The sequence below is a fragment of the Ictalurus furcatus genome, chromosome 2 (genome assembly GCF_023375685.1).
Source record: "Ictalurus furcatus strain D&B chromosome 2, Billie_1.0, whole genome shotgun sequence".
In the NCBI taxonomy this organism is placed as follows: Eukaryota; Metazoa; Chordata; class Actinopteri; order Siluriformes; family Ictaluridae; genus Ictalurus; species Ictalurus furcatus.
In genome coordinates, this window is record NC_071256.1 from 12527916 (window position 1) to 12554963 (window position 27048).

The following is a 27048-nucleotide window of genomic DNA, read 5'->3' on the forward strand; positions in this document are numbered from 1 at the left end:
CAGCAGTTCTTAAAATGGTACAAATCGACAGTTTCTTGGTGAGATTATTCACTGAGGCAAACGGCAAGTCCAGGGCGTAAACAGTTTTTAGGAAGTGGAAATCTTCCTAAAATGGGACCATCCACAGCAGCAGAAAGTGAGTCAGGAGTGCAGGAAGCTCTATGCAGAAGTAGAGCATTGGGATGCATCAGGCAGGTCTGGAAGGTGAGAAGTAGAAATGTATCTGGATCTGGCACTGGTGTCACAGCAGGACGAGGAGAAAGAAAACAGCTTATAAAGTTGGAGTGCAAGAAGGTCTAGCAATGACAGCAAAACTAACACGGATACGAGGGCACCCTGTGACATCAGCTTCCTGCCACTGTCCAGCGATGACTAACAAACAGAAGAAGAAGCCCAGAAAGCAGTTAATCTCAATACCAATTAACCACTTGGCTCAGCTAAAATCAATTAATCCGGGGCTGATGCCATGTAACACAGAGGCTTGTACTTTTCAGCAGAGCCTTCCTTACAGTCCAATGACAATTCATCCTTCTCATTACTTCTCAAAGGCGTGTGAGGATGCTATGCATAGAGCTGCATCTGGGAGATCCGTCCGGGCTGATAACCTGGTAGTTCAAAATCTGGTGTCGGGGTTCCTGAATGATGCAACAGAAAAGCAATCATCCAGAGATCATGAGTTTGGTTCCTGGTGATGTCGCAGGCATCCGTGCCAGCCGGGAGCCCAAGAGAGCAAAGTTGGCCGTGCTGTCATGGGGGAGGGGTGGCAACCTCTCTCACCTGTCAATCACAGTGAAACTATCTACTCATGGGTGCATGTAGAAGTGGGCTTTCCTCTGAGTGTGTTTCCCCCTGAAGTTGCATGAGCAGCAGAAAAGGTGCAGTCTTCTGGCTTCATGTGCGTTGGGGGGAAGAGGGTTGGAGGATAAGTAAATAAATAAAATTCTGCCATCAGAAGAAGAGCAAGGGTTCAGCATATGCCAGCATGCAGGTGCCACTCACAGGCTCTAAACTACCTAGGCCAAGATATGGGGCAACTTTCCTCTCACTTGCTTGCCCCCAGTGAGGCTATGGATAGTAGGGCACAGGTTTCAGGATCCTAAAGCCAGCATCAATAAATGGACCAATTACGTGGCACCTTTAGCTCACAGCAAGCCAGTTCCATGTTTCTAATGTGATGCAGGGATAGGCATCTGAGTGACCCTCATCCACCCTGTGGAACAGACCCTAGACAGACGAGGGATAATGATTGCAGAAAAAAAGCGACATTATTGTTAAACGACTACATGAGGTGAATAGATCCTGACAACAACGTCTCACCCGGGATCCTGAAGTTCAGCCGCCAGTCTTTTCGGGGCTCAAGGCCTTGTCTATACAGTTGTACTCATAAATTTACATACCCCCTGCAGAATATGCAAAATGTCATAATTTGTAATAATAATAAGAGGGATAATTAAAATTGCATGTTGTTTATTTATTTAGTCCTGCCCTGAATAAGCTGTTTCACATAACAGATGTTTACATATAGTCCACAAGACACAATTATAACTGAATTTACACAAATGAACCAGTTCAAAAGTTTACATACGCTTGGTTCTTAATACTGTGTGTCGTTACCTGGATGATCAGTGACTGTGTTTATGTTTTGTGATTATTGTCTTGAGTCCCTTGTTTGTCCTGAGCAGTTAAACTGCCCACTGTTCTTCAGAAAAATCTTCCAGGTCCTGCACATTGTTTGCTTTTCCAGCATCTTCTGCATATTTGACCCCTTTCCATCAGTGACTATATGATGTTGAGATCCATCTTTTCACACTGAGGGACTCGTACACGACTATTACAAAAGGTGCAAACATTCACTGATGCTCAAAAAGGCAACACGACACCTTAAGAGCCGGGGGGTGTAAACTTTTGAACAGGTTGATTGGTGTAAATTGTTATTATTTTGTTTAAAGGTCTTAGTTTTTTCATTTAGTACTGCCCTTCAGAAGCAACATAAGATATTTATGTTTCCCAGAAGACCACTAATTGGCTGCCAAGATCTTTTTTTTTTTTTTTTTTTAGCAAATAATCAGAATTCAGTGCAGACAGTGTGTCTATGATGTATTTTCTGTTGTAAGATATATTGCAAAGATTGGTACAGGTTAAAGCAGGATTATGGAGTGGATAATATCTGTACATCAGAAAAGCACATGCACTACAGTGACCTTGCTTTCCACACAAACAATGAGAGAAGAAAATTGTCTTACTTTATTAATGCCTGAATTTTGGGGGATTAAGGTCTTTTGTGCGATTTTTGAGATGTAGATATTTGGTGAAACCTGGCAACCCTGGTTAATGCTATTAGCTCTTGTGTGTGTCTTGCACACAACAGGAAACACACCTGCTGTATCAAACACAGTTGAACAAAGCTACATCTAAAACCGATCAAACAAGCCGCTAGACTGTGTGCTGGATGACTGCACGTTGTTCAGTCTCAACTGCCTATGGGTTCTAGATATACATTCTGTGGGAAAAAAAATTATTGTGCGAATTGCACCTGGTGTCATAAAAGATGTCCTCGTTGGGACATCGTTGGGAAAATTTCTTACAAGTAGCAATCATGGTGAAGGAACTTCTTAAAGTTCTCATGGACAACTTTATTAAACAACTTTTGAGTGGAAAAAAGGTACAGAGTCATAGCAAAGAACTTAAACTTCAATTGGTTCGGTATTCAGGTGGAAAGTTCAACCAATTGTCCTTGGACTGGGGAGCCATACAAGCTATCAGACTAATGATAACGCAAATCATAACTGCATATATTTAAAAAAAAAAAAAAAAAGCAGTACAGAGATGCATGTCTAAATACATTTAGGCAAATCAGAACAAAATACTTCGGTCAGACGACACAAAAATAGAATTTGGTACTGAGGTATTACACATCACTGAAGGAAATTGGAATGGAATGATGCACTGGGACATAGAGATTTGAATCTCATGGGCCAAGAAACTGAATCTGTGGAGAACATGGACGTTGCAACATGACCCCAAATACAACCAAACTAACTGAAATAAGCCATGCATGACCTAGCCAATCTCTTGACTTGAATCCTGTTGAAAATTTATGTTGGATTTGGAAACAGCAAGCCTATCAGAGTATCTATCTACCTTGTAACCTTGGATAGTTGAAGGTGACTTCCATCCATCCATCCATCTTCTATACTGCTTATCCTTTTCAGGGTCACGGGGAAACCTGGAGCCTACCCCAGGGAGCATCGGGCACAAGACGGGGAACACCCTGGACAGGGTTGAAGGTGACTTGCCAAGAGGAATTCTGCAACAAGCTAATTAATTCTTGCCCCAGACAACTTTATAATTTGTCAACTGCCAACAACAGATTTGCAAAAATTACTAATGTTGTTCATTGGCCAAATACTCCCCCACCTCCACCACCTCCCCCACCACCTCCACCACCTCCCCCACCACCTCCCCCACCAATCTGTTTTTTTTTTTTTTTTTGCTTAAATCATTGTCTCTGCATATGAATACCTGCTTTTTCATTCACACGTACAGATTCAAAAACATGTGTAAAGTTAAATGTATATATAAATTTAAATCATTGTCTCTGCATGGGATGCTTTTCCCTAATGGCAGTGGGCTCTTTCAGCAGGATATTGCACAGTGCAAATATGGTTCATGAACAGTTTGAGGAACACGATCTCAATCCGATCGAGTGTCCGTGGGACGTGCTGGACAAGCATATCCGATCCATGGAGGCCCCACCTCGCAATTTACAGGACTTAAAGGACCTGCTGTTGACGTCTTGGTGCCAGACACAACAGCACACCTTCAGAGGTCTCATCGATGGGTCTGAGCTGTTTTGGTGGCACAAAGGGGACCAACACAAAATTAGGCAGGTGGTTTTAATGCAATCGCTGTATCTGTCTATCAGGAACCAGGGAATCCAGAGAGGCCGGGCTTTTAAATTCTGGACACACAGTTCAAAAATAATGATAATAAACATACTTCTAAATTAGGCCCAAATTTGACCCAATGATGGTGCTTGAGCGTTGGTAGCTCTTTGCCGAAATTTGGTCAGAATGTTCCTTAGACCCTTCCCAATTAGTGTGCCAAATTTTACATCTTTTTACCAGATGGTTCTATGGGCTGCCATAGACACCCTAACCAGAGGAAGAAGAAAAGGTAGAATAACAATAAGGTTAAAAAAAAATAAAATAAAAATAAAAAAAAACTGTCCAAATACTTATTTCCCCTCACTTTAGAAGTATATGTGAATATGCTACTTGGAAATACCGGTAACCAGCTAGTTTAATTGTTAGTAAACTAACATTTAGTAGACATGAGTGGGGTTTCTCACTTTAGAGCAATTCAGAGAACAGTAGTCAAAGCTCTCAAAATACAACAGCTACGAATTTGTTTATTCTGCATTCCACAGAAGTGAGTAGCCCAAAGCCATGAAGTTGACTTTGTGACCACCGCTAGTCAAAATGAGCAACAAGCAACATGAATCATTGGCAATGAAAAATTCTTTATTATTATTATTATTATTATTATTATTATTTTTAAATAGGAAACAAAACAACTCTTTTTGAGCATAAAAGCACCAACAAGCTGGCTCTTATCAGTTTTTTTTTTCTTTCCCTCATGGCCAGCCGTATCTTGTGCAAACGATGCTCGTCTCCATTTGAGGCTCTGAAAAAAGGTTTTTAGCTGGTAAAGTCACATTTCTGCAGAATTTAAAAAGAAATCTCACACAGCTCCAGCGCAATCAAAGCGAAACCTTCGAAATGGACGTATCTTGAAGAGTTTCAAAGAACTGCAGTAGCGTCGCTCCCTTTGGTATGTGAACTCAACTCCATTGAAAAAAAACTTCAAGATATAATCCTTTTTTTTTTTTTTGCATCTATTCCCCATTACACAGTACAGCTATGTGCCGATAATCAGTTCTACAATACAATACTGATCTTTAGAGAATGGTTTGGTAGAAGGCTGACGACATTTTTACACAGCATCTGTTTCTCCATTAGGTGTAGTAGGTAGAGTAGCAAGAATTTTTTTTACCACAGCATGACGAGTTTCAAAACCGTAATTAAAAAGACGGGCCGAGATAACGATAAGAAACAAGACAAGCGTAGTTGTGTTTTGTATACGTTTCCTGAAAATGCATCGGGTTTATATATATAAACTGTGCCGGAAGCATGAGCTCTATTTATTGTGTTTTTCAAACTAAACTAAATTTACGGTACTGCCTTCTCTGCCGAAGACAAGACGCCATCTTGTATCCAAAATAAGGATTCTTATGAGACAGAGAGTGTGTTTTGATGGCTCACGTCCAGAATATCGTTATGTATTGTATACCTGATTAGCGGCACGTGCGCGTCACTGCATTTTGGTTAAAGCAAAGTAAAACAGCAAAAAGACACAGGAAATTATTCGAAACATTATCAGCAGGAAGGAAAACATATGTTGCTATTAAAAATATAAATTGGGGGGTGGGGGGGTGTCGAACCTGCACTTCTCACTAGGGATGCTGCACCGATCTGATCCGGACTATCAGACAGTATTCGATATGATCCTGTCTGATCCACTGTTCATTTTCTCGCTGTGAAGGTTATCGTCCTATAGAATTTTGACTGGGACTGTTCTAAAAATCCAAACCTAGTTTAAAATAAAAAATCAGTGCTCCTCATACTGCACAGGAGCATGTTGGGATGTCATTATGTGAGAGCATAAATAACTTTAAGCTAGTCCTGTATTTATGCTTCACTATTGCAACTCGATTTGAACTGTGCAGAAATAAACAGCAAACTTTAGGAAAAAAAAGAAAAACAAAACACAAAAGAAAAGAAAAATATGGATCAGTGCATTCCTAATGTTTCCCCCCTACAAAACAAACAAAAACAAAACCTAATTGACTAAAATATCCACACAAAACGTCTGCATCCTGCATGAAGTACATATAAATGAAGTGTAAACATTTCTGCAAGGTCTCTCCCTGCTCACAAGGCTGAGAGTGTGTGTTACCCTGTATACACGAGAGTGTGTGTGTGTGCGCTTTAGGCATGTGCCGATATTGAATGGGCGTGTCACAATGTTTCGCTGTAGCCGTCCTCACTGGCCAGCCTTTTTATTAAAATTATTCTTTTTATCTGACTTCAAGCACAGGTGACATAAAACACTGCCTTCATATGTGCTTAAAATCTAAAAAGAAAGTTGTCATTGTGCTAATTGGACAGCATTTGCTGATAATCTACACACATACACTGAACAATTCTGGATGGTGTTACTCACTAGGTATGTTTCTCAACTGCCAAATATCTTTAAACTTAGCTAACAGGAAGTGTAGCCGAGTAACTAGCATTTATTAACTAGATACTCTTCACTAGGATCGCTAACTGTTTAAAAGGCAAAGCGGTCGAGTCCACATTGGAGCAATGTGGGTCATTCCCATGTTCCCCAGATTTCTATGGCACGTAATATAACGAGATCACTGCATGGGTATTTGGACATTTCAGCAGTGAGATCATGTCAATCACAGCTCAAAGAAACAAAGGTGTTAGAAATTAACTTGATTAAACTAAATGCATAAAAGAAAAAAAAAAAAAGAAAAATACACTAGCATTTGCAGGTGAAACCAAACTGAATTAAAATAGATACGAGTCATCATGAGAGTTCGATTCAAAAACACAGTATGCTAATTTTCACCTAAGGAAGCTAGGACCTTTTGTGATTCCATGACTCCAAGCATTTGTTTAGTTCCCTCAAGTCTAGACCTATTGTATAGGGAAACCCCTTTGACGTGTTCCCACTATAACCCGTGTCATGTTAATCGAATACACAGCTAGGAACGCGTCTTTAAGGTTCCCATTATGTGCTACATAGAGTTGAGGAACATAGCACCCTGCGAACTGGGGAGCCCGGGACCCCTTTTCCCACGTGTTCATTATGTGCCGTGTAAACCTGCGGAACATAGGACCCTGGTTAACATGGACATGCTCCCTCCCGCCTGTGTTCGGTAGATCGCTAGCGTGAACTCTTGTTTTGTATTTTAAGCTGAGGACTAACTGCTGTAACGAAAGCCTGACTGATGACCAACTCAAAACGCGACTTCCTAGCTAGCGTACGTCCAAGTGATGACCAACTCAAAATGCGACTTCCTAGCTAGCGTACGTCCAAGTTAGTTAGTCGGTTGAGGAAAAGCTGGCCAATGACGGTGGGTACAAGTAAGCGGAATATCGGGAAGAACATTGCTAGCTACTTAATATCACAACAAACATCTGCTCCAAAATGGAAAACACGAGAAAGAAATAATGCAGATATTTCACAGCATCCTGATTATATCGAGTGTTTGATTACCGGCACATGCCTAGTGTGTACCTCCCAGTTTCAGTGCAACAGCTACAGACATTCACACTTAAGTTTCAGCACCTTTAACCACAGCGCTCCGTCTCTTGTGTGTGTGTGTGTGTGTGTGTGTGTGTGTGTCCTCTAGCAACAGCACAGACTGATTTTGCAGAGTAACAGACGTGTCGAGGTCAACAAGGGCAAGTTATTCTTGTACATGATTGAAATGCTAGCCTTCGATGCCACTTCTTTGACTCGACCTACGGATGGGCAGAAGAACAGTCACAGGAAAACGTGTGCGTGACCTGGCGTATTGAACAGCTCGACATTTCAGCCTATAGCATTGCTGCAGCTCAGGTGCTGGTTAAAAGTCTGAAACAAGACGTCAAGAAAATTCCATCCATCATGGTGTTATAACGAAACCCTGATTGTTTACTGCTGAACTTTCCTGAGGTCTTGACTTTCAGTCTCTAACCTGCACAGCACCACAGTGCATCTAAACATAGCTTTCCTGCTTCGTTTCTCACTTCTTTGATGTAGGGCTGGGCAATATTTATCGATGATATATCATATTGGTACTGTGATAAATGATTACACTTTTCCGAGATATAGTCGGTATGGTGATGTATTATTATTTGACATTTTTAATTATTACACATTAAATGGTACTGAACAGACACCGTTGATTTGAAGTAAAAAAAAAATTAAAAAATAAGTTTATTTTTGTCTTTGCCGGAATTAAAGAAACGTATCGTCAAGCTCAGTTGAACAGTTTTGTGTTCGTTTTACTTGTTTTGCAGACAGTTTGTTAGCTATAATATACATCACGCTAGGCACCATGTATCGTAGAAATGTCAGAATATCGTGAGATGATAGTCATATCGCCCAGCCCTACTCTGATGTGTACGCAAATTCTTTAAATAAACCGCTAACAGATTGTTCCGATACCTTTACGCATCCCTGAATTACATTAAATGACCGATTTTTAATGGCTTTATAAACGTTCGACTAGCTAAAGACAACACTAACTTTAGCTAGCTAAGCAGTTTTGTTGTTTGATGTTAAGTCGCTATCTATTTAAAATGTTACCTATCTAATTATACTGCGTATGGTATTTTAAAAAATATTTGAAATCGCGACGTTGAGCCGAAGACGGTCAAAGCTGCGGGCTGGATGATCGGTTTTAGCTTGAGCTTCGCCTTCGTTATAAGAGCCGTCACTCAGCAGAATCAAGATAACGTGCATCAATGGACATCAGGGGGTGGGAAATAAAAAGACCTTATGTTTTTGCGCTAGGCTGAATCAGAATGAGCTTCTCTCACACCACTTGGTCTAAATCTCATTTTATGACAAAATGAAAAAATGAAAGAAAAAAAAAAAAAGCCAGAATGCTTGGCAAACAAGTGGCTAATTGGACTTTGAGGAAATGGTGTGCCCATTCAAATTGTATTTATTCATTTATTAACCAGTTAAACAGTCCTCCAATTTTCCAAAAAATGTGAAATTCTGTATTATGCATCGTGTATTGACCGGATAGAGCTTGAATTAAACTTGTAGATCACAAAGCTTTGGAAATATAATGACATCACTACCTTTCTGTTTACATCTTTGGCTCGACCTCCTGCTAGGCAAGCATGCTAGTGATTTTGTCTAATGCAAACTCGCTAGCTAGGTACTCAGCATGCTGCTAATGTTGTGCGTTTAGGTAGCCGGCTTGCTTAGCAAACCGTTCTTGTAACATCGTTTACTACACCTCGGGATTTTATGCTCATCGGAACGTTGAGCCAAAAAAGTGGCAACGTGATGACAGGCGATTGAATTTAACCCACGCCCATCCCTTGTTGAACCCCGGATGTGCTATTGGGACAACTGTCGTCATATCGCCCGCTGCTGCCTAAATGTACACACGGTTTCAAAAACAGCAGACAAAATAATTATACTACCAAAAAACAAAAACAAAAAATAATAATAAAATTCACCAAGGCTAAAGTCTTTACCCCCATTTGTCACACTGTTTAAAATATATTAAAAATATTTTCAATCGAAAATTGGCGCCAAAAAGAAAAAAAAGGTACAAAAATAGCACCCACGTTTATTTCAAAGCACGACGTAGTTCATTAGCTCCAATGAATCGGTGGTTAAAATGAATGATCTGGCATCCAGAGGTCTGGCAGCTCCTGTCATCTGGGGAAGGTTCTAAAGTTTTTGTACTGCTGAGCTTCAGGCGCGTTCCTTCGCAGGTTCTGCGTTGCCGGTATTCCGGGCCGGTTTAAACTGGTGCAGGCGAGCCATGGCCTTGTCGATGGTCAGCGTGCTCAACAGCCCAAAATCGTGCATGCTGACCAAATGCAGCAGGAAGTTCCGACACAGCTTCTTCTCCATGACGATAGAGCCGAAGTTCTCCACAAACAGCATGCAGGCCTGAGTCATCTGATTATCAGCTATAAATCTGATTAAGGAGAGGGAAGGAAAGGAGAAAATTAGATTCCTGCTCCAATTACCAGGCATTCGGAGAGGCCTTGTCACCTCCAGTAAGGCGGTGCTCAACTCGATTTGGAACACAGCCAGCAAGACGTTTAGAAAAGCCTCATCGTTTTCAGTAAGGCAGTGCTTGACCTGATTTGGAACACAGCCAGTCGGATATTAAGAAATGGCTCGATGCCCAGGATGTCTAAAGTTTCAAAATTGGATTTTCAGAGCTTCTAATATCTTTAGCACCTTTACCCCTCTCTGAATGTCTCACGGTTGTGTACCAAATCAAATTAACACCAATGATATGCCATACAGAACATTACAAGGCGTTCTGAAATGTAGGACATTTTAATTGTATTGGGTGCTATTGTTAGCATTATTAGCAGTGTTTGGATCTTTTAAAAAAAAACAAAAACAAAAAACAGATACATACCCGTGTTCCATTACGTGAAGGTTCCACAATTTCATCACCTCCTTCTCTCCTTCGTTGACGTCAGTGAACTCGTCAATTTGCTACAAATGAGACGACAAAAGCGCAGTGTAGAACAGGAACAGATTTAGCTGCTAAGAGTCGGACCAGATTGCTAACTAGCTAGTAAAAAGTTCAGTACGGCTGTCACTTCCGTAAGCTTCCGCGTACAGATGGAAGAATCAAGAGAAAGAAAACCATGAGCACAGACCATCTAAAGTTTTTGCGAGGCTAAAGCTGAAATCACACCATCGAGCGACAAGCCTCTTGTGGGCGAGGCCTACCTTCTTCTTCTTCTTTTTTTTTTTTTAAGTTCGATATAAGATGGAAGAGTACACATGTACTTATCGTTGTTGTGGGAACGTCGGTTAGTCGGAAACTGAAAACACTGAGGCGGAGAATAAATAAAGCGGCTTAAACATGCTGCGAGAGTCTGAAGATTAGATGAAGCCAATTTTACAGGTCAAATGCATGTCGTGTACAAACGTGCTGGGAAAACATTCCACTGATCATTAATCGGCCTGGATTTTTTTTTTTTTTTAAACTCCCATGTGCTTCTGGAGACAGACACAACATCCTCTATCCGTTTAAAGCCGCTCATTGAGCTTTACATAAGGAGGGCTCTATCGATGGACATGAGCTTGTCCAAATAAGTACATAAAAAAGTATTATTAGTGTAATATTATAAACAGATTTATTTGACATTACACTGACTGATTTATTTTCATTCTAACAGTATAGTCTTAAAAAAAAATAACAACAAACAAAAACACTGAAGCTGGAAATGTTATTTGTAGACTGTGTATGGTCGTTAATTAAAGTGCAGATTGACGTCTTTGCTGTTGTTTAACTACATTTAACTACAACAAAAACTTTACCTTGTGTAAGTTCATATAATGGAGAAAACCCGAATGGAAAATGCTTCTGGTCGCTCTGTTCGTGTGTTGCTGTGGCTGAAATCACAGCTCCGTGTCGTGCTCTTGCGTAAAAAACTAAAGCGAGCGTGAGCACAGGGTACACGTTTGGTTTTTTAATTTCGGCGACGTTTCCTCACCATGACCGTTTTCTCCCTCAGCCACTCGGGGTCTTTCTCGTCCTCGCTGTCCTCGTCCATCTCGTGAGGACGCAGCGGCACGCAGCTGTCGCTGTGGAAGTACAGGCGGTTGTGGCCGCTCACTAACGGCCGCCTCTGCTCCAGCGGTACCTCGTCACACTCCAGGAACTCGGAGAGACTCGGCTTGGTGCGCCTCGGCCTGCGAACACACTAGCTACGATCAGCATCACGCTACAGGTGAGACGACGGGAGAGACGCTGCACTGATAAAGAAGCTGACGGAGAACTAACGGATTCCAGCCCGTCAGTTATGAAGCCTGTTGATTATTCTACGGGCTTTGCTAAGTACCCACACAACAGCTACTGTACCTCACCTACCATCCCTATCCCTCCCTTTTTTAACTATCTTAGCACTTTACAAATTTCCAAGCAGGTAAGTTTTCAAGCAGTTAGGACAGATCTGCTACTCTGAGAAGCGGAGAGCAGAAAGGAGGAGGGGGGATAGAAAAAGTAGACAGCACAGAAAACAGGGTTTGGAATAGTCTTAATCTATCTGTCGTACACACACACACAAACACACACACAAAACTGACCTGCAGACAAGGATGTGTGTGACGCAGGTGCGCTTAACAGGGCCGTTGCGGCTGAAGGCGAAGCCGGGCTGGCAGTGCAGGTCATGAGGATTTCCCACGTAGGATCCATCGTAACACTCGTTCACCGAAACGTCTATCCGCGCTCCTTTAGGGTGAGGCTGCTCAACACGGAACACAGATTTTCTAAACAAAATTTTTTCCCCATTGTTGACATTTTTTTTTTGTAAACAAAATCATTTGCCATGTTACACATTTTTCACCAATTCTCTGATACATACAATATTCAAAACGCATTATTTTGTGATTGTGGTCAAAGGTCATTCACATGGTTCCACTTTGCTACTTAAAAGCAAGGGACAATCCACGGCTAGGTTCGCCATTTTAACGCACGACATGGAGGCAAATAACCACCTGACGTGAAGCATTAAAATGGTGTAGCGCACAGCCGTGCATTATCCCACTTGCTCCATGGTCGCTTCCCAGCACTGACGAGTTAAATCCATCAGTGATGTTTGCAGCACAAAATTTGACGAAAAGATACAAATAACAGACAATCTGTTCGTTATTTTATATACGAGTCGTTAGATCTAGAACTCTGCCTGCTCTAAATCATACACCGAGATAAAGTAGTGCGGTAAGATTACATTTATTTGAATGAATTACAATAAATAGTTATGAGAGAGAGAAATTGTGTGTGTGTGTGTGTGTGTGTGTGTGTGTGTGTGTGTGAGTGAGAGAGAGAGAATTACCTGCGTCTGTGCCGTGTCTCTACTAATAACGAACAAGAAATGGATAGCGAGTAAGTGACGTTTCGGACACAACATGACCAGAGATACAAGAACTCTTGGAACACTGCTCAACCAATCAAATTAGTGGAGCGGATCTAACTTGTATAATGTAATACAACCAGACAGGCCGCGTTTGAAACGTGCTAGCTACAGTTGCGAGCAAGCGTTTACTTCAAAACGATAAAACTGAGACGTTTTATGAGAGTTACACTTCGAAGGCGTTCCTTCTAGTGCTGGGCAATGTGATGATTTTACATTGTGATTGATTAAAAGGTCTCCATGATCCGTTTTTTTGTTTGTTTTGTTGTTTTTTGTTTTTTTTTTACAGAGAAAGAGAGATCACAAGTACCCTATACTAAACACATTTCATGTGTAACACTCAGACACGGCCCCATGGGTTGTTTCATGAACCATACTTTACTCTCTTCACTAATCCAAGAGCAGGTGGTTGCTTAGCTTACGTTTCCTCATCGCTTTGAGAGGAGTTGGTTTTGAGTGAAAGCTAAAAACTTGCCGAGTCGCAAATATTACTGAACGCCACCATTCCTCAGCTGAATGCCGAGACGCACAATAAAAACCAATCCAAAGAAAAAGCTTATGTTAAATAAAGTGTAAACCAATTCATCTAACGTATTCAATATTTTTACTTATTTAATGGTGCATTAGGTAAGATTAGGTTTTGTCCTCCAAGGTTAGGGCTCTAACGGTTAGGTGAGTTTGACAACTGAATGATTCCCAGCCTCACAATGGGATTCACGAAGCTCCGCCCCCCAGGACCTTGGTCTATATAGTGTTTATAAAATGACTGACAGGAGGCGAATCCAAACAAGCGTTCTGGACCAGAAGTGAGTTTTTAAAACCAGAGAATGTGTAAACTTTTGCTACGACCACGGCTTAAACCTTTGTTGTCGTTGTTATTATGTTCTACATATTTCATTTTTCAAAATGAAATGAATCAAAATCATTTTTTGATTTTTTTTTTTTTTTTATAAATCGACTACTGCATCTTTAAACAGGGTTTGTACAGATTCTTCATAATGAAATTCCAGGACTTTTCAAGCACAATTTTTTTTGTTTTCAAGGACTATACAAGAGGTGTCCATCCATTTTCTGTACCGCTTACACAGGACTGCGGGGAGCCTGTCGCAGGGGACTCGGGGCACACCACAGACAGGGTGCCAACCCATTGCAGGGTACAATCACGCACCCATTCATACACTACGGACAATTTGGAGATTCCAATCAGCCTACAACGCATGTCTTTGGACTGGGGGAGGAAACCAGAGCACCCGGAGGAAACCCCTGAAGCATGGGGAGAACATGCAAACTCCGCACATACAGGGCAGCGGTGGGAATCGAACCCCCAACCCTGGACGTGTGAGGCAAACGTGATCACCATTAAGCCACAAGAGATGTCATTCAAACATCCTTTATTTGTAAATTTTTAATTATTTTTAAATTCCTGAAAAAGTAATAATAATAATGACAACCACAACCAGTGGTTTCTATGGTGCCTTTTCCAACCATGCTGGACTAAATTTGCATTTCTCAGGCATTGCTTCGTTTTCACCATAACGTCAGTATACTCCAGGTGAGTGACAGGAGCACTGTTGCCAACAACTTTCAGTGGAAAGTCGCTAAACGATGTCATATGCTAATTAGCATATTCATTACATCACATCATATTTGCATTCCCAATAAAGCTGTTCTCATTTACATATTTTTCTATTACTGTTGTCAGACGACGTAACAAGTGTGAAACAGTCTGTCACAATGAGTGAGTGAATAACAGGAGGAGGAGGAGAGGCTGCATATTTTGAGTGAAAGGATGTATTCGTGTTCTATCGAAAATTTCGTGTTTATTGATTTTTTTTTTAAACATAATTCAAGTACTTTTTAAGCACCACTAGATTGAAGAAAAAAAAAGTTATTTTCAAGGTTTTCCAGTACTTACATTTCAAAAAGCCAAATTCAAGCACTTCAAGCAGCTTGTACAAACCCTGTTTAAATACTCATTCAACCACTCAATCGGCTTTCGTTTATTTCACTTTTAAATACAGGAAGAAAAAAAATTGAAGAGGTGATGCACATTTTTTAATCGAACATTTTAAATGCGCTATTCCCTGTGTGTGATTTTCATTTTAAAAAGACTTCCTGACATTTTGAAGGGCACTTTGTTAAAATGACTCTGAAAAGCTACTTCCATCATGGATCGTTGGTTCCTTCACCATGGCAAGTAACAAAAATAAACAAACAAACAAACAAACAAATAAATAAATAAAAGAGTATATTGAGATATTAAAAATGAAAACGTTTGCTAATAAAACGTACCTGCTAATAACGCCCCCCCCCCCCCGGAAACACTTTAGAGCACATTACACCAATTAACACAAAATTCTGTCCTGCTGTTGATTTTCCACCCAGAAACCAAGAGGGATGCTACATTTTGCACTACAGAGTGTGTCAATAAAAGGAATTTTATACCACATAGTTGAAGATGAAGCGGCTGTGAGACAGTTTGAGGTGTTTGAGGAGGCTGTAAAGTTTACGGCAGTTAAGCGTACACCAGGGACAGTGCAGGTCGTCTCGAGCCTCCGTCTGCTGCCGCGTGTTATTGTTATACAAAAACTGCAGGGAGACGAAAGGCAGAAACAGCTTTTAGCAAAACAGCAGCACTTTCTCCAACAGTAAAGTTACCGTAGTTAAACCAGAGTTACTTGCGTTCCCCAACAGTGACAATCTGTTATTAACATGTTATACATGTGCTTGTGCTGTGCTCTGGCTGCATCAGCTCGTTAGGACAAATTAAGAGCACGTGGGACAAGATGTCACATGAGAAGAGACAAGGACGTGCTTCTGAGGGAGTGCATGTTATTAATTCGGTTGCGGTCACATCCAAGAGTCATGCAGAAAATGCGTTACCTGATAATAAACACGGAGTTTCTGACGAGGCTCAACGTGAAGTTGCTCTTTTCGCAAGAGTGCGTCTGAGCTTACAGGATCTTTCACAGCTGGAAAATAAAATGCAGCAGAAGAAATGTCAGCACAGTGCATTAATAACTGCTAATAATACTGTACTCGTATTAAAACTAACCGCGAACCCGTGATCAGATGTCACAGGCACGTAACGACTAGATACGTAATTCCACGCTCGCGGGAAAAAAAAAATCTCATTTAATACATCATAAAATAGAAATAAAAGGTTTTTCAGTGATTATCGTGATAGGAAAGTTTACCGTCGCCATACCTACTGTTTGTGACGGTTTAGGTGTGTTAGTCCTCTGGTTCTCGCTGCAGCTCGTGTGGGTGTTGCGTGTGGCGAGGGGTCGGGTCATTGGTGGCGCAGCGATATCACTTTCCTCGCCTGTCCAGCGGAGCGTGAACTGCAGAGTTGGGCCATGAGAGAACGTGTCGAACGGAGGAACCCACTGAGAGAGAGAGAGAGTGAGAGAGAGCACAACGTGCACAGACATGAGGGGTTAATGTCCAGGGCCGTTTTTTTCCTACAGTCCAAAAAACAAATAGCTACGCGGTCGGAAAAATAACCACAACAAACAAATGTTTGCATTAAGACTTGAATCCCGATCCTAGAACAATAACCATTTCCGTCGCACCTTTCCGTCCACAATGGTTTCCCAGGTGGCTCGTTTCTTGCCGACGGGACACTCCTCCATCTCCTGCATCGACACTTCATATTCGCCGTCCAGCAGCTGCAGACGCCTGTAGACACAGACACACACACTAATGTAGAGTGGTCAAGCACTGATCAAACTCGGTTCACCTTCGCACACACACAGGCAAAGGGCCAAACTGGACAATAGTTAAGTGAATGGGGAGAGAGAGAGAACGACAGGCCAAAGTGTGCGAGAGACCCCGAGTGTGTCCGTGAGACGGAGCGCGCGAACGTGCATGAGAGAGACACCGCGAACGTGCGAGGCGCGCGAGAGAGACACCGCGAACCTGTGCACGGCACGAGACAGACAGACAGACCGCGAACGTGCGCGGCGCGAGACAGACACACCGCGAACGTGTGCGGCGCGAGAGAGGTATACAACGTGAACGTGTGCGGCGTGAGAGAGACAAAGACAGTTTAAACATAGGACTCGCTCTATCGCACACTTTCAGACACACTTGGCCTTTCTCTTGAGGACTTTCGTCTGTCATTCTCTCTCTCCCCCATTCGCTTCACTGTTGTCCAGTTTGGTGCCTCACACACACACACACCTGTTCTTATCGAACACTGTCATCTGTGCTACAAACGTTGTCTCTCCGTCATCTCGGTGGGAGGAGTAACGCTTCTTCCTGCTGGGGATCTCGTCAGCAATACCTGTGCAAACACACACACATTTTATCAGCATGCTACGATGTAACTAACAGTCGCAGAGTGTGGGCTCATGGGTGTTTGTGTGTGTGTGTATTATGTGTAGCATATGTAGTGCGTATGGCGTACTGTTGTCTCGGGTGCTGATCTCCCTTCCAGCAGGACACGTGACCCTGAAGAGCAGCGAGTAAGACTTCACCATGTGGCTGTTACTGGGCTCAAACTCCTGACTGGGCACCGTGATGGTCGGCCACGTCCCTGTCTTCACCCGAGGGTTCAGCGGCACCTGCTTCTTCCCAGTAGGCACCTGTTTTATGGGGCAACTCACGTCCTGCAGATATCAAGAAAAGAACAGGCGGGTATAGTGACGACACAGAGACCAAATCTGAGATCCAGTCAGATATATAACGGTGTCATTTTGGAAACTTTGACGTACTGTCACACACGTGTTATTACTCTTCTTGAAACCAAAATGCCACAAAGTTCAAACAGGGTTTGAGTGTTCACTGGTTTTTACACACTGTCGTACTCACAACTTTCATGAAGCAACATTGATGTTATGGCTGAATCCAACTTGGTGTTCTCTCCAAGTGTAATCTGTAGTCATGGGAAAATCCTGATATTCCCAACAGTTCTGTCTTGACTCCGCTGTCACCACACAGCATGTATAAACAACTATTATGTGCTAGCTAACTAATTTCCTAGCCTCATTGCCTGCACAATAACATGCCCCCCATCCATATTTCCTATAGAGCCATACCTACAGGCTGTTTACAGGGGCGGGACAAATGTGTTCCAGAAGGCGTCTGATTGGACGCAAATTGGATGAGTACAGGATGAATCGTGAAATTTTTTATGTTATCGTGGTTTCCCAGAAATATAAACACACAGGCTTTATTTGTGTCACCAAGAAACACCTATTTAAACTTCACTGCTACTTTAAACGTGGCCTCCTATGGAACACGGTTATGTGTGGGTGACAGTGCGGAGGCGTTTACCTTCCTCTTCTTATGACACACTTTGATGAGCAACACCTCCAGAGACACGGAGCTCTCCTCGTTCTCGCTGTTCTGCGTCTTATCTGAAACGTTTTATTATGCCGTTACAGAGGAAGAGGACGGGAGCTTATAGAGCAGAAAACGACTGGAGAGGGACACGGCGATGAACAGAGAGACAGACGGGGATAAACATGAATACACAGACAACAAGACGCATACTAGGTACTAGGGCCGGACTATATGACGATAGAATATCGACAGTGTTATAAATTACGCCACAATTCACGTTCCTGCGAGGAAGCGCGTATTGTGGTATTGTTTTCCGATGGTCTTTCAAAATAAATCACAAACTCTGATTGGAAGCTGTGGATCTGTTGTTTTGTACTTCGTACTGAATTCTTAACACTGTAAAAATGTTTTTTTTTTATACTTTGTAGACATGAAATATTTATAAATGCAGGATGTGTGTGTGTGTGTGTGTGCATCAGAGAAATGTCTTCAAGTATAGTGATGGGATATCTTTGTCATATCACTCACTAGACAGATATATAGACAGACAGGCAAACAGACAGACAGTCATATCAACACAAACACTATATCTACTCAGCGTGACATCGTCTTACGCTGTAGTGAACCGCGAGACGTTTATCATGACATGAAAATGTAATATCAGCGTAGCGGCTGCTCTTACCGACTTTATGGAAGAAGCCAGTGAAGGTAAGCTGCAGGTGTGACGCCAAACTGAGGAACAATTCAACGACATGCATCATACACTTCAGACCATGCAACCTTTAAAAAAAAAACCCAAAAAAAAAAAACACCCAAACAAACGAACTTTTGAATCAACTGCGGATAAGCCGAGATCAGCTTACTTGAGCGCCTCCTGCTCGGTTTTCGTCCTCTCCACTTTGAAGAGCAGATCGTCCATGCTGAAATGTTTCCTGGCAGGCAGAGAGGAAGACGCAAGAGACAATGAGGCTCCGTCCCAACCATGACGCTTCACAGCTGGTTAGTTCGTTACAGACCATCGCCCGATGCGATGCTCGGCGTTGAACGAACGAAACGAACACTAAGTGAGACTACGTGATGGCGCTTGTTTGAGGTTTTGGTCACCCAAGAGTGCATGTGGAATATAGAAACGGCTTTCTTTTCTAACACAGCAAGAGGTCGTATGCTCTACTAATGCATGAGGGGTTGAGCTAAAGTGCTTGATCTAATCCGTTATCCTTTCTGTAGGAACAAATTAATCACAGGGACTTTTTGAGCACGAGAATCCACAGGGCTTTACGGTAACAATTTCAAAAATTTTGGAGCACAGTTGAAGTTTAGGTTTATAATCTCATATAGGATGTGATTGGGTGAGTTCATTTACCCGTCAGATGCAAAGCGCTTTAGTTTAATGGTGTTCATTAGGGATGCACCGATCAGGATTTTTACGACTGAAACCGATCCAGATACGAATTTTTTTTTTGTTTAAGCTTTAATCAGGAGGTCTATCATAAACAGTTAACCCTCTTACCCCTTAGTTCCCACTGTATTATGTCCCACAACCCTATATTCCCCATAGAAACAGCACGCCAACCCTGAGTTCCCAGGCCAAAATTGGCCCCAAAATCAACATTTTAATTTTAACATTTTCAGGCATTGAAACAACTTATAATAATGTATTTGTGTAATATTACTTTGAAAATGAAGCAGTTCAGTGTTTTTACTCCACTTAGAGCACAATTCTTAACTAGAAAAATGACGAAAAATGCTCGCTAAAATCCTTCTACTCATTTAGAAGTACCATACGAGCATGAGCGTGGTCAATGCCTTTGAATAAATTCAAGTAAATAAATAAATAAATAAATAAATGCATTTTAGCACCAAAAGTCAAGTTTCTGGTGATAATCAGACCAGCAGGTAGTGTTTTCACGAATGCACAGAAATGGTCCCATTATGACTCCAGACCCCTGCAGTGTCAGTCGCACTGGTTGATGCTGAAGATGAAGACGGATCAGGGTCTGAATCAGGAGAGTTTGCGTCTCTATCAGTTCAGTTTCAACATTGCCTGAACTTTCTCTGCTGTCACTATCTAGAATCCTCGCTCTCGCCTGTGTGACTGTGTATGTTTTCTCTTTTTTTCACTGTTTTAGATGTACCCGTGTTCACTGTAGGTGTAACTTTAGCTGGAACACGATTAGCTTTTCGCTTTGGCATTTTTAGTTCACTTCTACAATTACACCAATATTCACGCTTGGATCTTCATCGTAATGCCGGCGTAATAACGTAATCACGTCGTGACGTCATCAACCTTCTGGGTTAAAAAATTATAATTAAATAAGTAAGGAATCATAGCAGAGTAATGCCGGTACACCGGCCTTACGGGGATGACATTTACACTGTAAAGCCGCTATATCGGCCTTACGGGTATTTGGCATAGACGACCAAGCCGGTATATCGTCCTTACGGGAATAGATCAAAGACGGGCAAGCCGGTTTTTCGGCCATACGGGGTAAGAGGGTTAAATATAAGCTCTCTGCTCATGGACACTGTTAACTGAATTAAAATAATAGCAATGAGATACTGTTGGTTAATTGATAAATAAACAAGCATAAAATATTTATTTTTAAATATCTTAAAAGCAATAGAAAGTCTTAATTAAAAGTAGACTAACACAAGCATGATCCATATTAGGAAAAAGGCTAATAGCTTTCTAAGGAGATAGTGAACTAAGCTTAATGTCAAACTGATATTAAGTGCAACCCATTGTAATTAAACATCATTTCATTTCTCATTTAATTTATATTTTATGAGGTTATTATAATATCTATTTTTATATTAAATGATTTATTTATAACTAAGCACATTTTCTGTCTTTACATCTTATTAGTTTTAGACAGGTAACCCCAGTACAGTGTTGCCATGTCTGCTGATAATATTGTGTTATTTTGGGGGATTAAATCAAAACATGGACACTGAAGTTGACTTTTCTAGTGATATCTGGCAACTGTGAGTTTAAATTAGTGAACGCACTGTGCGTGTGAGCTGGAACGAGTTGGTGAAGAGAGTAGTAGCGTACTGTATGTGTACAGACTGAACAGTTGCTACTCTTGATTATGACTGGTGAGGAATTATTTAATAAAGAAGTTTGAATTAAAACCCACCTTGTTGCTTTATCTTTATTATTAATTTACTGCGGTGTCTACACGAGCAGGTGCAGGTTCAGGTCATTTTGAAGATCAGTAAAACATGGCGGTTGTGAGATGAGGAAGTTGAGAGAAGCAGATGATGTACTGTGTTACTCTTATCATAATGGCTTCTCTGCAGTATTTCCACACTTGTTCGGTTGACTGAGGAGATGAAGAGCAGTGTGAAAGTAACTGTTTTGCGGTGTCGATGCATTTTAGAGTTTTAGTTCTTATTCCGATTGTATTATACAACTCCGAACAGGTCACTCGCACCGGTGCGAATAAATATTTTTTTTTTTACACAAAGAACTTTTCGGTCGCAAACGCGAGTGAAATGGTCGCGCTGTAGAGCCCTGATCCACGACTAATAATAAACCAATTAAAAAAAAAATAAAACAGTGTGCTGTTACGCAACAAGGGAAAAATAAAGACTATAATTGTTGATATGCTGAACTTTTCTATAAGTAAGGTATATTTAACATTTATGGAAGGAGCCTCCAGCGTCAGTTAACCCTTTATAACAGTAGTTTTCCGCCATGGCAGAGTGTTCATGCCCGAGGACTCAGGGTTATAACCGTTATTACGGTGCCATAACAAGAACAGGAACTAACTCGTCACGCAGATGTTCCACGACGTTAAACGTAACTATAAATGGTTAAAAGCAAAAACATGCCGTTCATTAATAAACTGAACAGCTGTAATTGTTGGAAAACTGCTGTGGTGTAAGAGAAATAAAACATGCTGTTAGAGGAAAATATTCAACTTTGGGGTAGGTGGAAGTACCGAACCACCCGGGCATTGATTATTTTTCCCGTAACTGCATGTCCCCAAGTGCTCATTTGCTTATTTAGCATATAGCCAGTTCGCTTTAAATATCAGCACATCTTCATTATCTTAAACGTACAAGTTCTAATATACAATGACTTTGAAAAACGTACACCAAAATTATTTTAAAACTCCAAACTGCATGTTTATGTAGTTCATAGTTTATAGTAATCAGTGCTGTCCTGCTGTTCTAAAAAGGTGACAGGCGGCGTTTTCTCAATGACCCGTCGGTCAGAACTGACTCGTCATCGCACTCAGGCCATAAATTGATCTCACGCACGCGTCTGCAATCAGACAGTTTTGAATTATGAGGAACCCCATAACTCTCATGTGCTACTATGGAGGGTTTTGGCAGTTAGTGGTTTTGCCTCAATGCGGCAATAAAACTGCTGACGCTGCAGGTGGCGAGGAGCATAGGGCTTTGTTGCATACCGTGTTACTCAAATTCATGTCCCATTACATAATTTATACATTAGAAATGGCAACCGCAATTTTTAGCCATGAGAACTCCCCCGAAAGAGTAAAAACGGTGAATATTTCTGACAGAAATCCATCACGCTTCCATTATTTGTAATTAGGTAGACTAGAACAAAAGATCAGACTCATAACACATTCCAGCTGCAATGAAATCCCACACTTTCAAGCTGAAAGAATGAAAAGGGGAAAAAAGATGAAGGATTTTCATTAGCTAGCGATCCACGAGCAAGTCGAAGATCCAGTGTACTTCTCAGTCTGTGTAGGATTTCGCTGAGTTTTTATGACTGTTCCAGTAAAAATGTTAAATTTTGCTGCAGCCTTTTTCAAAATATGTGAGGCAACTTGCAGAGTTTTTGTTTGCTTTTTTTTTGTTTCAGAAAACTAATCGTATTGAATTGTCGAAACTGCAGTTGCACGAGAATTGTTTCGCACGCTCTTTGGCAATGAAGATTGTTTGTAAACACGACCTTTTAGCTGTAGTCCTGTTCGACGCACGTGAATCGAAGAGGGCTTTGGCTGAACTCATGCTGTGATGATGTCACATGACGCTGCTTGGCCCAAATGTTTCAGCTGTTCAGTCCACACACCGCACATAAAAGATATTACTGGGGTGTGATCAGACTCATTATTTCCTCTCTTGTTTAACCGTGACAGGACTGCATGAGTTATACTACGGCTTTACGCTGCACGGTTTCGTCAGTATTTCCACAACTGGCTGTCATCGTTGCACGCTGACTAATCCGACTATTAAAACTGTTTGGCCGTCAACCACAAAAGTCCACTGTGCAATTCCTAATAAAAACAAAAAAAAAACTATTAGCTTAGACACACGTAAAAAATATCTTGCCCAGATTTATCCACCCTAAGGAAGAGAAAATGCTAGAAACATGTTTTTAACCTCCAGTGGTCAGTTCCATACCCTAACGCTAAAAGTTTCACCGTGCTTCTTCATTACTGTATACCCTAACAGCTTTACCATTCAAGCTACAGCCCTGTTACCTTTTGCCGTTGGCTCGTGAGTTGCGGTGGGACATGTACGTGAGGGTCCTGTGCAGAAAAATGGGCTGGAACAAAAGGGAAAGTCAGAAACATTAAATACGGTCACGTCTCTTCGATTTCTTTGCTCAGCTTTACTGCTGTTTCGGAAGCAGTGAGGACGCATATACTTACAGCCATGAGGTTCCTCGTTCGAAGGAATCGGTATATCTGAGTCGGTTCTGCAAACAGACGAAAAGAGTTAAATATTGACATTCAATATTATGGTCATAATGAGCACTTGTTTCATGGACAATTTTTCAACATCAATGTTAACTACAAACTGGGAAAAATTTATGTATGTATGTATGTATGTATGTATGGACAACCCAGAAACCGCAATCTCTAACAGCAGCCTGCTGTGAGGGGAAGATTTAAGCAAATAAAACGTTGTTCTTTACCATCACTTATAATCAGACAACGGCACCTTGTTTCCCAGCACTGATTGGGCAACATTAAATGGCCTTGGCTCATGATTTACAAGTTAAAACCAGACATGCTGCCAACCAGTTTCTTGCTTCTGGTTTATCTTTTGCCTATTAATTGCGACTAAACTGAAATGGTTTTGTGTAAAGAAATCTCACTATGGTTAACTATGGTTATCTATTGTTTTACTACTGTACCTCATGGTAAACATAATACTGCTAGGGTTTAACTATGGTATAGTACAGTGAACTATAATTTTTACTACAGTACCACATGGTAAACATAATACTACTATGGTATAGTACAGTGAACTATAATTTTTACTACAGTACCTCATGGTAAACATAATACTACTATGGTATAATACAGTTAACTATAATTTTACTACAGTACCTCATGGTAAACATAATACTACTATGGTATAGTACAGTGAACTATAATTTTTACTACAGTACCTCATGGTAAACATAATACTACTATGGTATAGTACAGTGAACTATAATTTTTACTACAGTACCTCATGGTAAACATAATACTACTATGGTATAGTACAGTGAACTATAATTTTACTACAGTACCTCATGGTAAACATAATACTACTAAGGTATAGTACAGTGAACTATAATTTTTACTACAGTACCTCATGGTAAACATAATACTACTATGGTATAGTACAGTGAACTATAATTTTTACTACAGTACCTCATGGTAAACATAATACTACTATGGTATAATACAGTGAACTATAATTTTTACTACAGTACCTCATGGTAAACATAATACTACTATGGTATAGTACAGTGAACTATAATTTTTACTACAGTACCTCATGGTAAACATAATACTACTATGGTATAGTACAGTGAACTATAATTTTACTACAATACCTCATGGTAAACATAATACTACTAAGGTATAGTACAGTGAACTATAATTTTTACTACAGTACCTCATGGTAAACATAATACTACTATGGTATAGTACAGTGAACTATAATTTTTACTACAGTACCTCATGGTAAACATAATACTACTATGGTATAGTACAGTGAACTATAATTTTTACTACAGTACCTCATGGTAAACATAATACTACTATGGTATAGTACAGTGAACTATAATTTTTAATACAGTACCTCATGGTAAACATAATACTACTATGGTATAGTACAGTGAACTATAATTTTTAATACAGTACCTCATGGTAAACATAATACTACTATGGTATAGTACAGTGAACTATAATTTTTAATACAGTACTCAATGGTAACTAAGGTTAAGGGTTATTTTATTACTTCATGACACTCAGGCCCAGGCTAAATTGTTACAGTGGGCAAGATCTGATATCTTCATGGGTCGAGACCTATGATGTTCGTCTGTGACACTAAGGAGGTACTTCTTATGTTCGTAGTTGATCAAAGCATTAAGGTATTTCCTGCCATTTTACATACGTGCCTGACTTTCCTAAAAAAAAAAAAAGACTGCACTGCCAGGGAAAAAATGGTACAAAACGGCACCTTCCCTTGTAACCAGAGTGACCTCATGGGTACACTTTCTGTACATTTGTGAACAAGGTATCTTTTTTTACCTAGCAAAGTGTCTTTAAACTTTATTCTAAAAAGGTCCATTCGTGTACCTTAACACTATATCCACGTCTCCAGGTGAAAGACATGGTCTATATATATTTAATGTAAGACTACATTATAGTAACTGTGTTGACATGGTCACAATCCAATCCTCCTGAACCAGTAGTGTTTAGGGAAAGTTTGTAAAGCTGTAAAAGCGCCTGAGGCAAGTTACAAACTAAAGGAGTAAATACGGATTTGTGCTACTTTGGCCCGAACCGTCCTAGCCCTTTCTCTCGGTTCTTTTGTGTTAATAAGAGTAAGATGAAGGAGTCTACTAAATGATCTGTAAAAAAAGAGAATTGAAGAAACATTAAGAGGAACACGCCGAACGCACGTGCCGTGTCTTTTTAATGCACGCGCCCCATGATTAGCCTGTTGTATTTATTTAAGTAGACAATTCTTTGGTTGTTGTCATATCCCCAATCTGCTTTAAAGTAAAAGCACCTTACTTTAACAGACAGGTGTGTGTATATATATATATATTTATTTTTTTGGCTTACTTTCTACTAACTAGTCCTCGTCAACTTTGTGGTCAAATTATTTCTTGAGCATTTTAAATATTTCCCACTAAAGGAAACTGAGTGATGTTACACACGTGGTGAGCGGAATGCGTTGTGTGTTAAAAGAGCAAAGAAAGACATTTTAAGAGAGCAAAACGAACAGTATTGCTATCCCGCGGTTGATTAGCTCAGGTCCTGTGCGTCTAAAGAGTTGAACTGTTTCGCCTCTTTAGCTGTAGGTGGAAGCGAGCGCGCGAGACTCACTCTCGAAGGCCTGCAGGAAGAGCTCGTGGTCGGCTTGAAGCTGCTCCATTTTGGGTCTCTTGGCAGCACTCGTGGCCAGGCTGCTGGCGTGGGTTGGATGCGCGTGCGTTTTTGCGGGTCTGTAGGGATCCGAGCCAGGCTTGTGCGGTGCCATAATCCACCCCCACCTCCTCAAAAACACCGAGACTGTGACAGAACCCAACACCAACTCCGCTGAACAAAAGACAGCGCTCTAGTGGTGACTGTGTTTCCGCCAGAGGATCAAACGGCGCGCGCCCGTCTCCATGGCAGCCGCGTACGATTCGAAAATAATAATAATATTAATAATAATAATAATACAGAAGTGTTTTTGCGTGGAAAACGTAACAGAAACCGCGCGTGCACTCAATAAACACGGTGTTAGCTTTGTTTGGTGTTAATTCAGGATTAAATTAAGCTCGATGCCAAATTCTCTGGTTTCAGTTTGCTCGTAAAACAATTCCGTAACGCTCTGTTTCCGGAAGCGCGATATTTAAAATACACCGGAGCGTTATTGATGTCTTAAAACAGATATAGATATAATATAAATTATTCGTGTAAACCGTTTATTTCATAAATATAAAACTCTGCCTAAACAGGCGTCCTGAATCCCGCCTAGCCCGGCGGCGCGCGAGCGACCCAAGTTTGGCTCGGTCCCAATTTAGACATAT

General features: G+C 41.0%; 1 protein-coding gene across 3 annotated transcripts; it reads right to left on the bottom strand.

The window, feature by feature from the left end:
• Positions 1 to 4391: 4391 nt before the first annotated feature.
• suz12a (SUZ12 polycomb repressive complex 2 subunit a) lies at positions 4392 to 27038 on the bottom strand. Of its 3 annotated transcripts, XM_053648484.1 has the most exons (16): positions 26360 to 27038; positions 23678 to 23724; positions 23507 to 23571; positions 18905 to 18973; positions 18724 to 18773; positions 18033 to 18115; positions 17164 to 17365; positions 16938 to 17040; positions 16328 to 16433; positions 15961 to 16141; positions 15636 to 15724; positions 15198 to 15341; positions 11926 to 12083; positions 11334 to 11532; positions 10244 to 10323; positions 4392 to 9787 (listed from the first exon to the last, which is right to left on the bottom strand). In XM_053648484.1, the coding sequence occupies exons 1-16, from the start codon at positions 26511 to 26513 to the stop codon at positions 9559 to 9561; spliced, it is 1959 nt and encodes a 652-aa protein (XP_053504459.1). In that variant the 5' UTR covers positions 26514 to 27038; the 3' UTR covers positions 4392 to 9558. The 3 variants fall into 3 exon arrangements, with proteins under 3 accessions (XP_053504459.1, XP_053504469.1, XP_053504478.1); XM_053648494.1 differs by lacking the exon at positions 26360 to 27038 and having other exon boundaries at positions 18868 to 23299; XM_053648503.1 differs by lacking the exon at positions 26360 to 27038 and having other exon boundaries at positions 21182 to 23571; positions 23678 to 23711.
• Between the last annotated feature and the right edge of the window lie 10 nt (positions 27039 to 27048).

Bases quoted from the DNA above. Each gene is read 5' to 3' on its own strand.
- suz12a (XM_053648484.1), bottom strand. From the start codon at position 26,513: ATGGCACCGCACAAGCCTGGCTCGGATCCCTACAGACCCGCAAAAACG. The intron at 18,774-18,904 runs GTAAGCTGATCT...ATTGTTCCTCAG, and splicing joins ACCGAGCAGGAGGCGCTCAA to TTTGGCGTCACACCTGCAGC. The intron at 17,041-17,163 runs GTACGCCATACG...GTGTTTGCACAG, and splicing joins GATCAGCACCCGAGACAACA to GTATTGCTGACGAGATCCCC.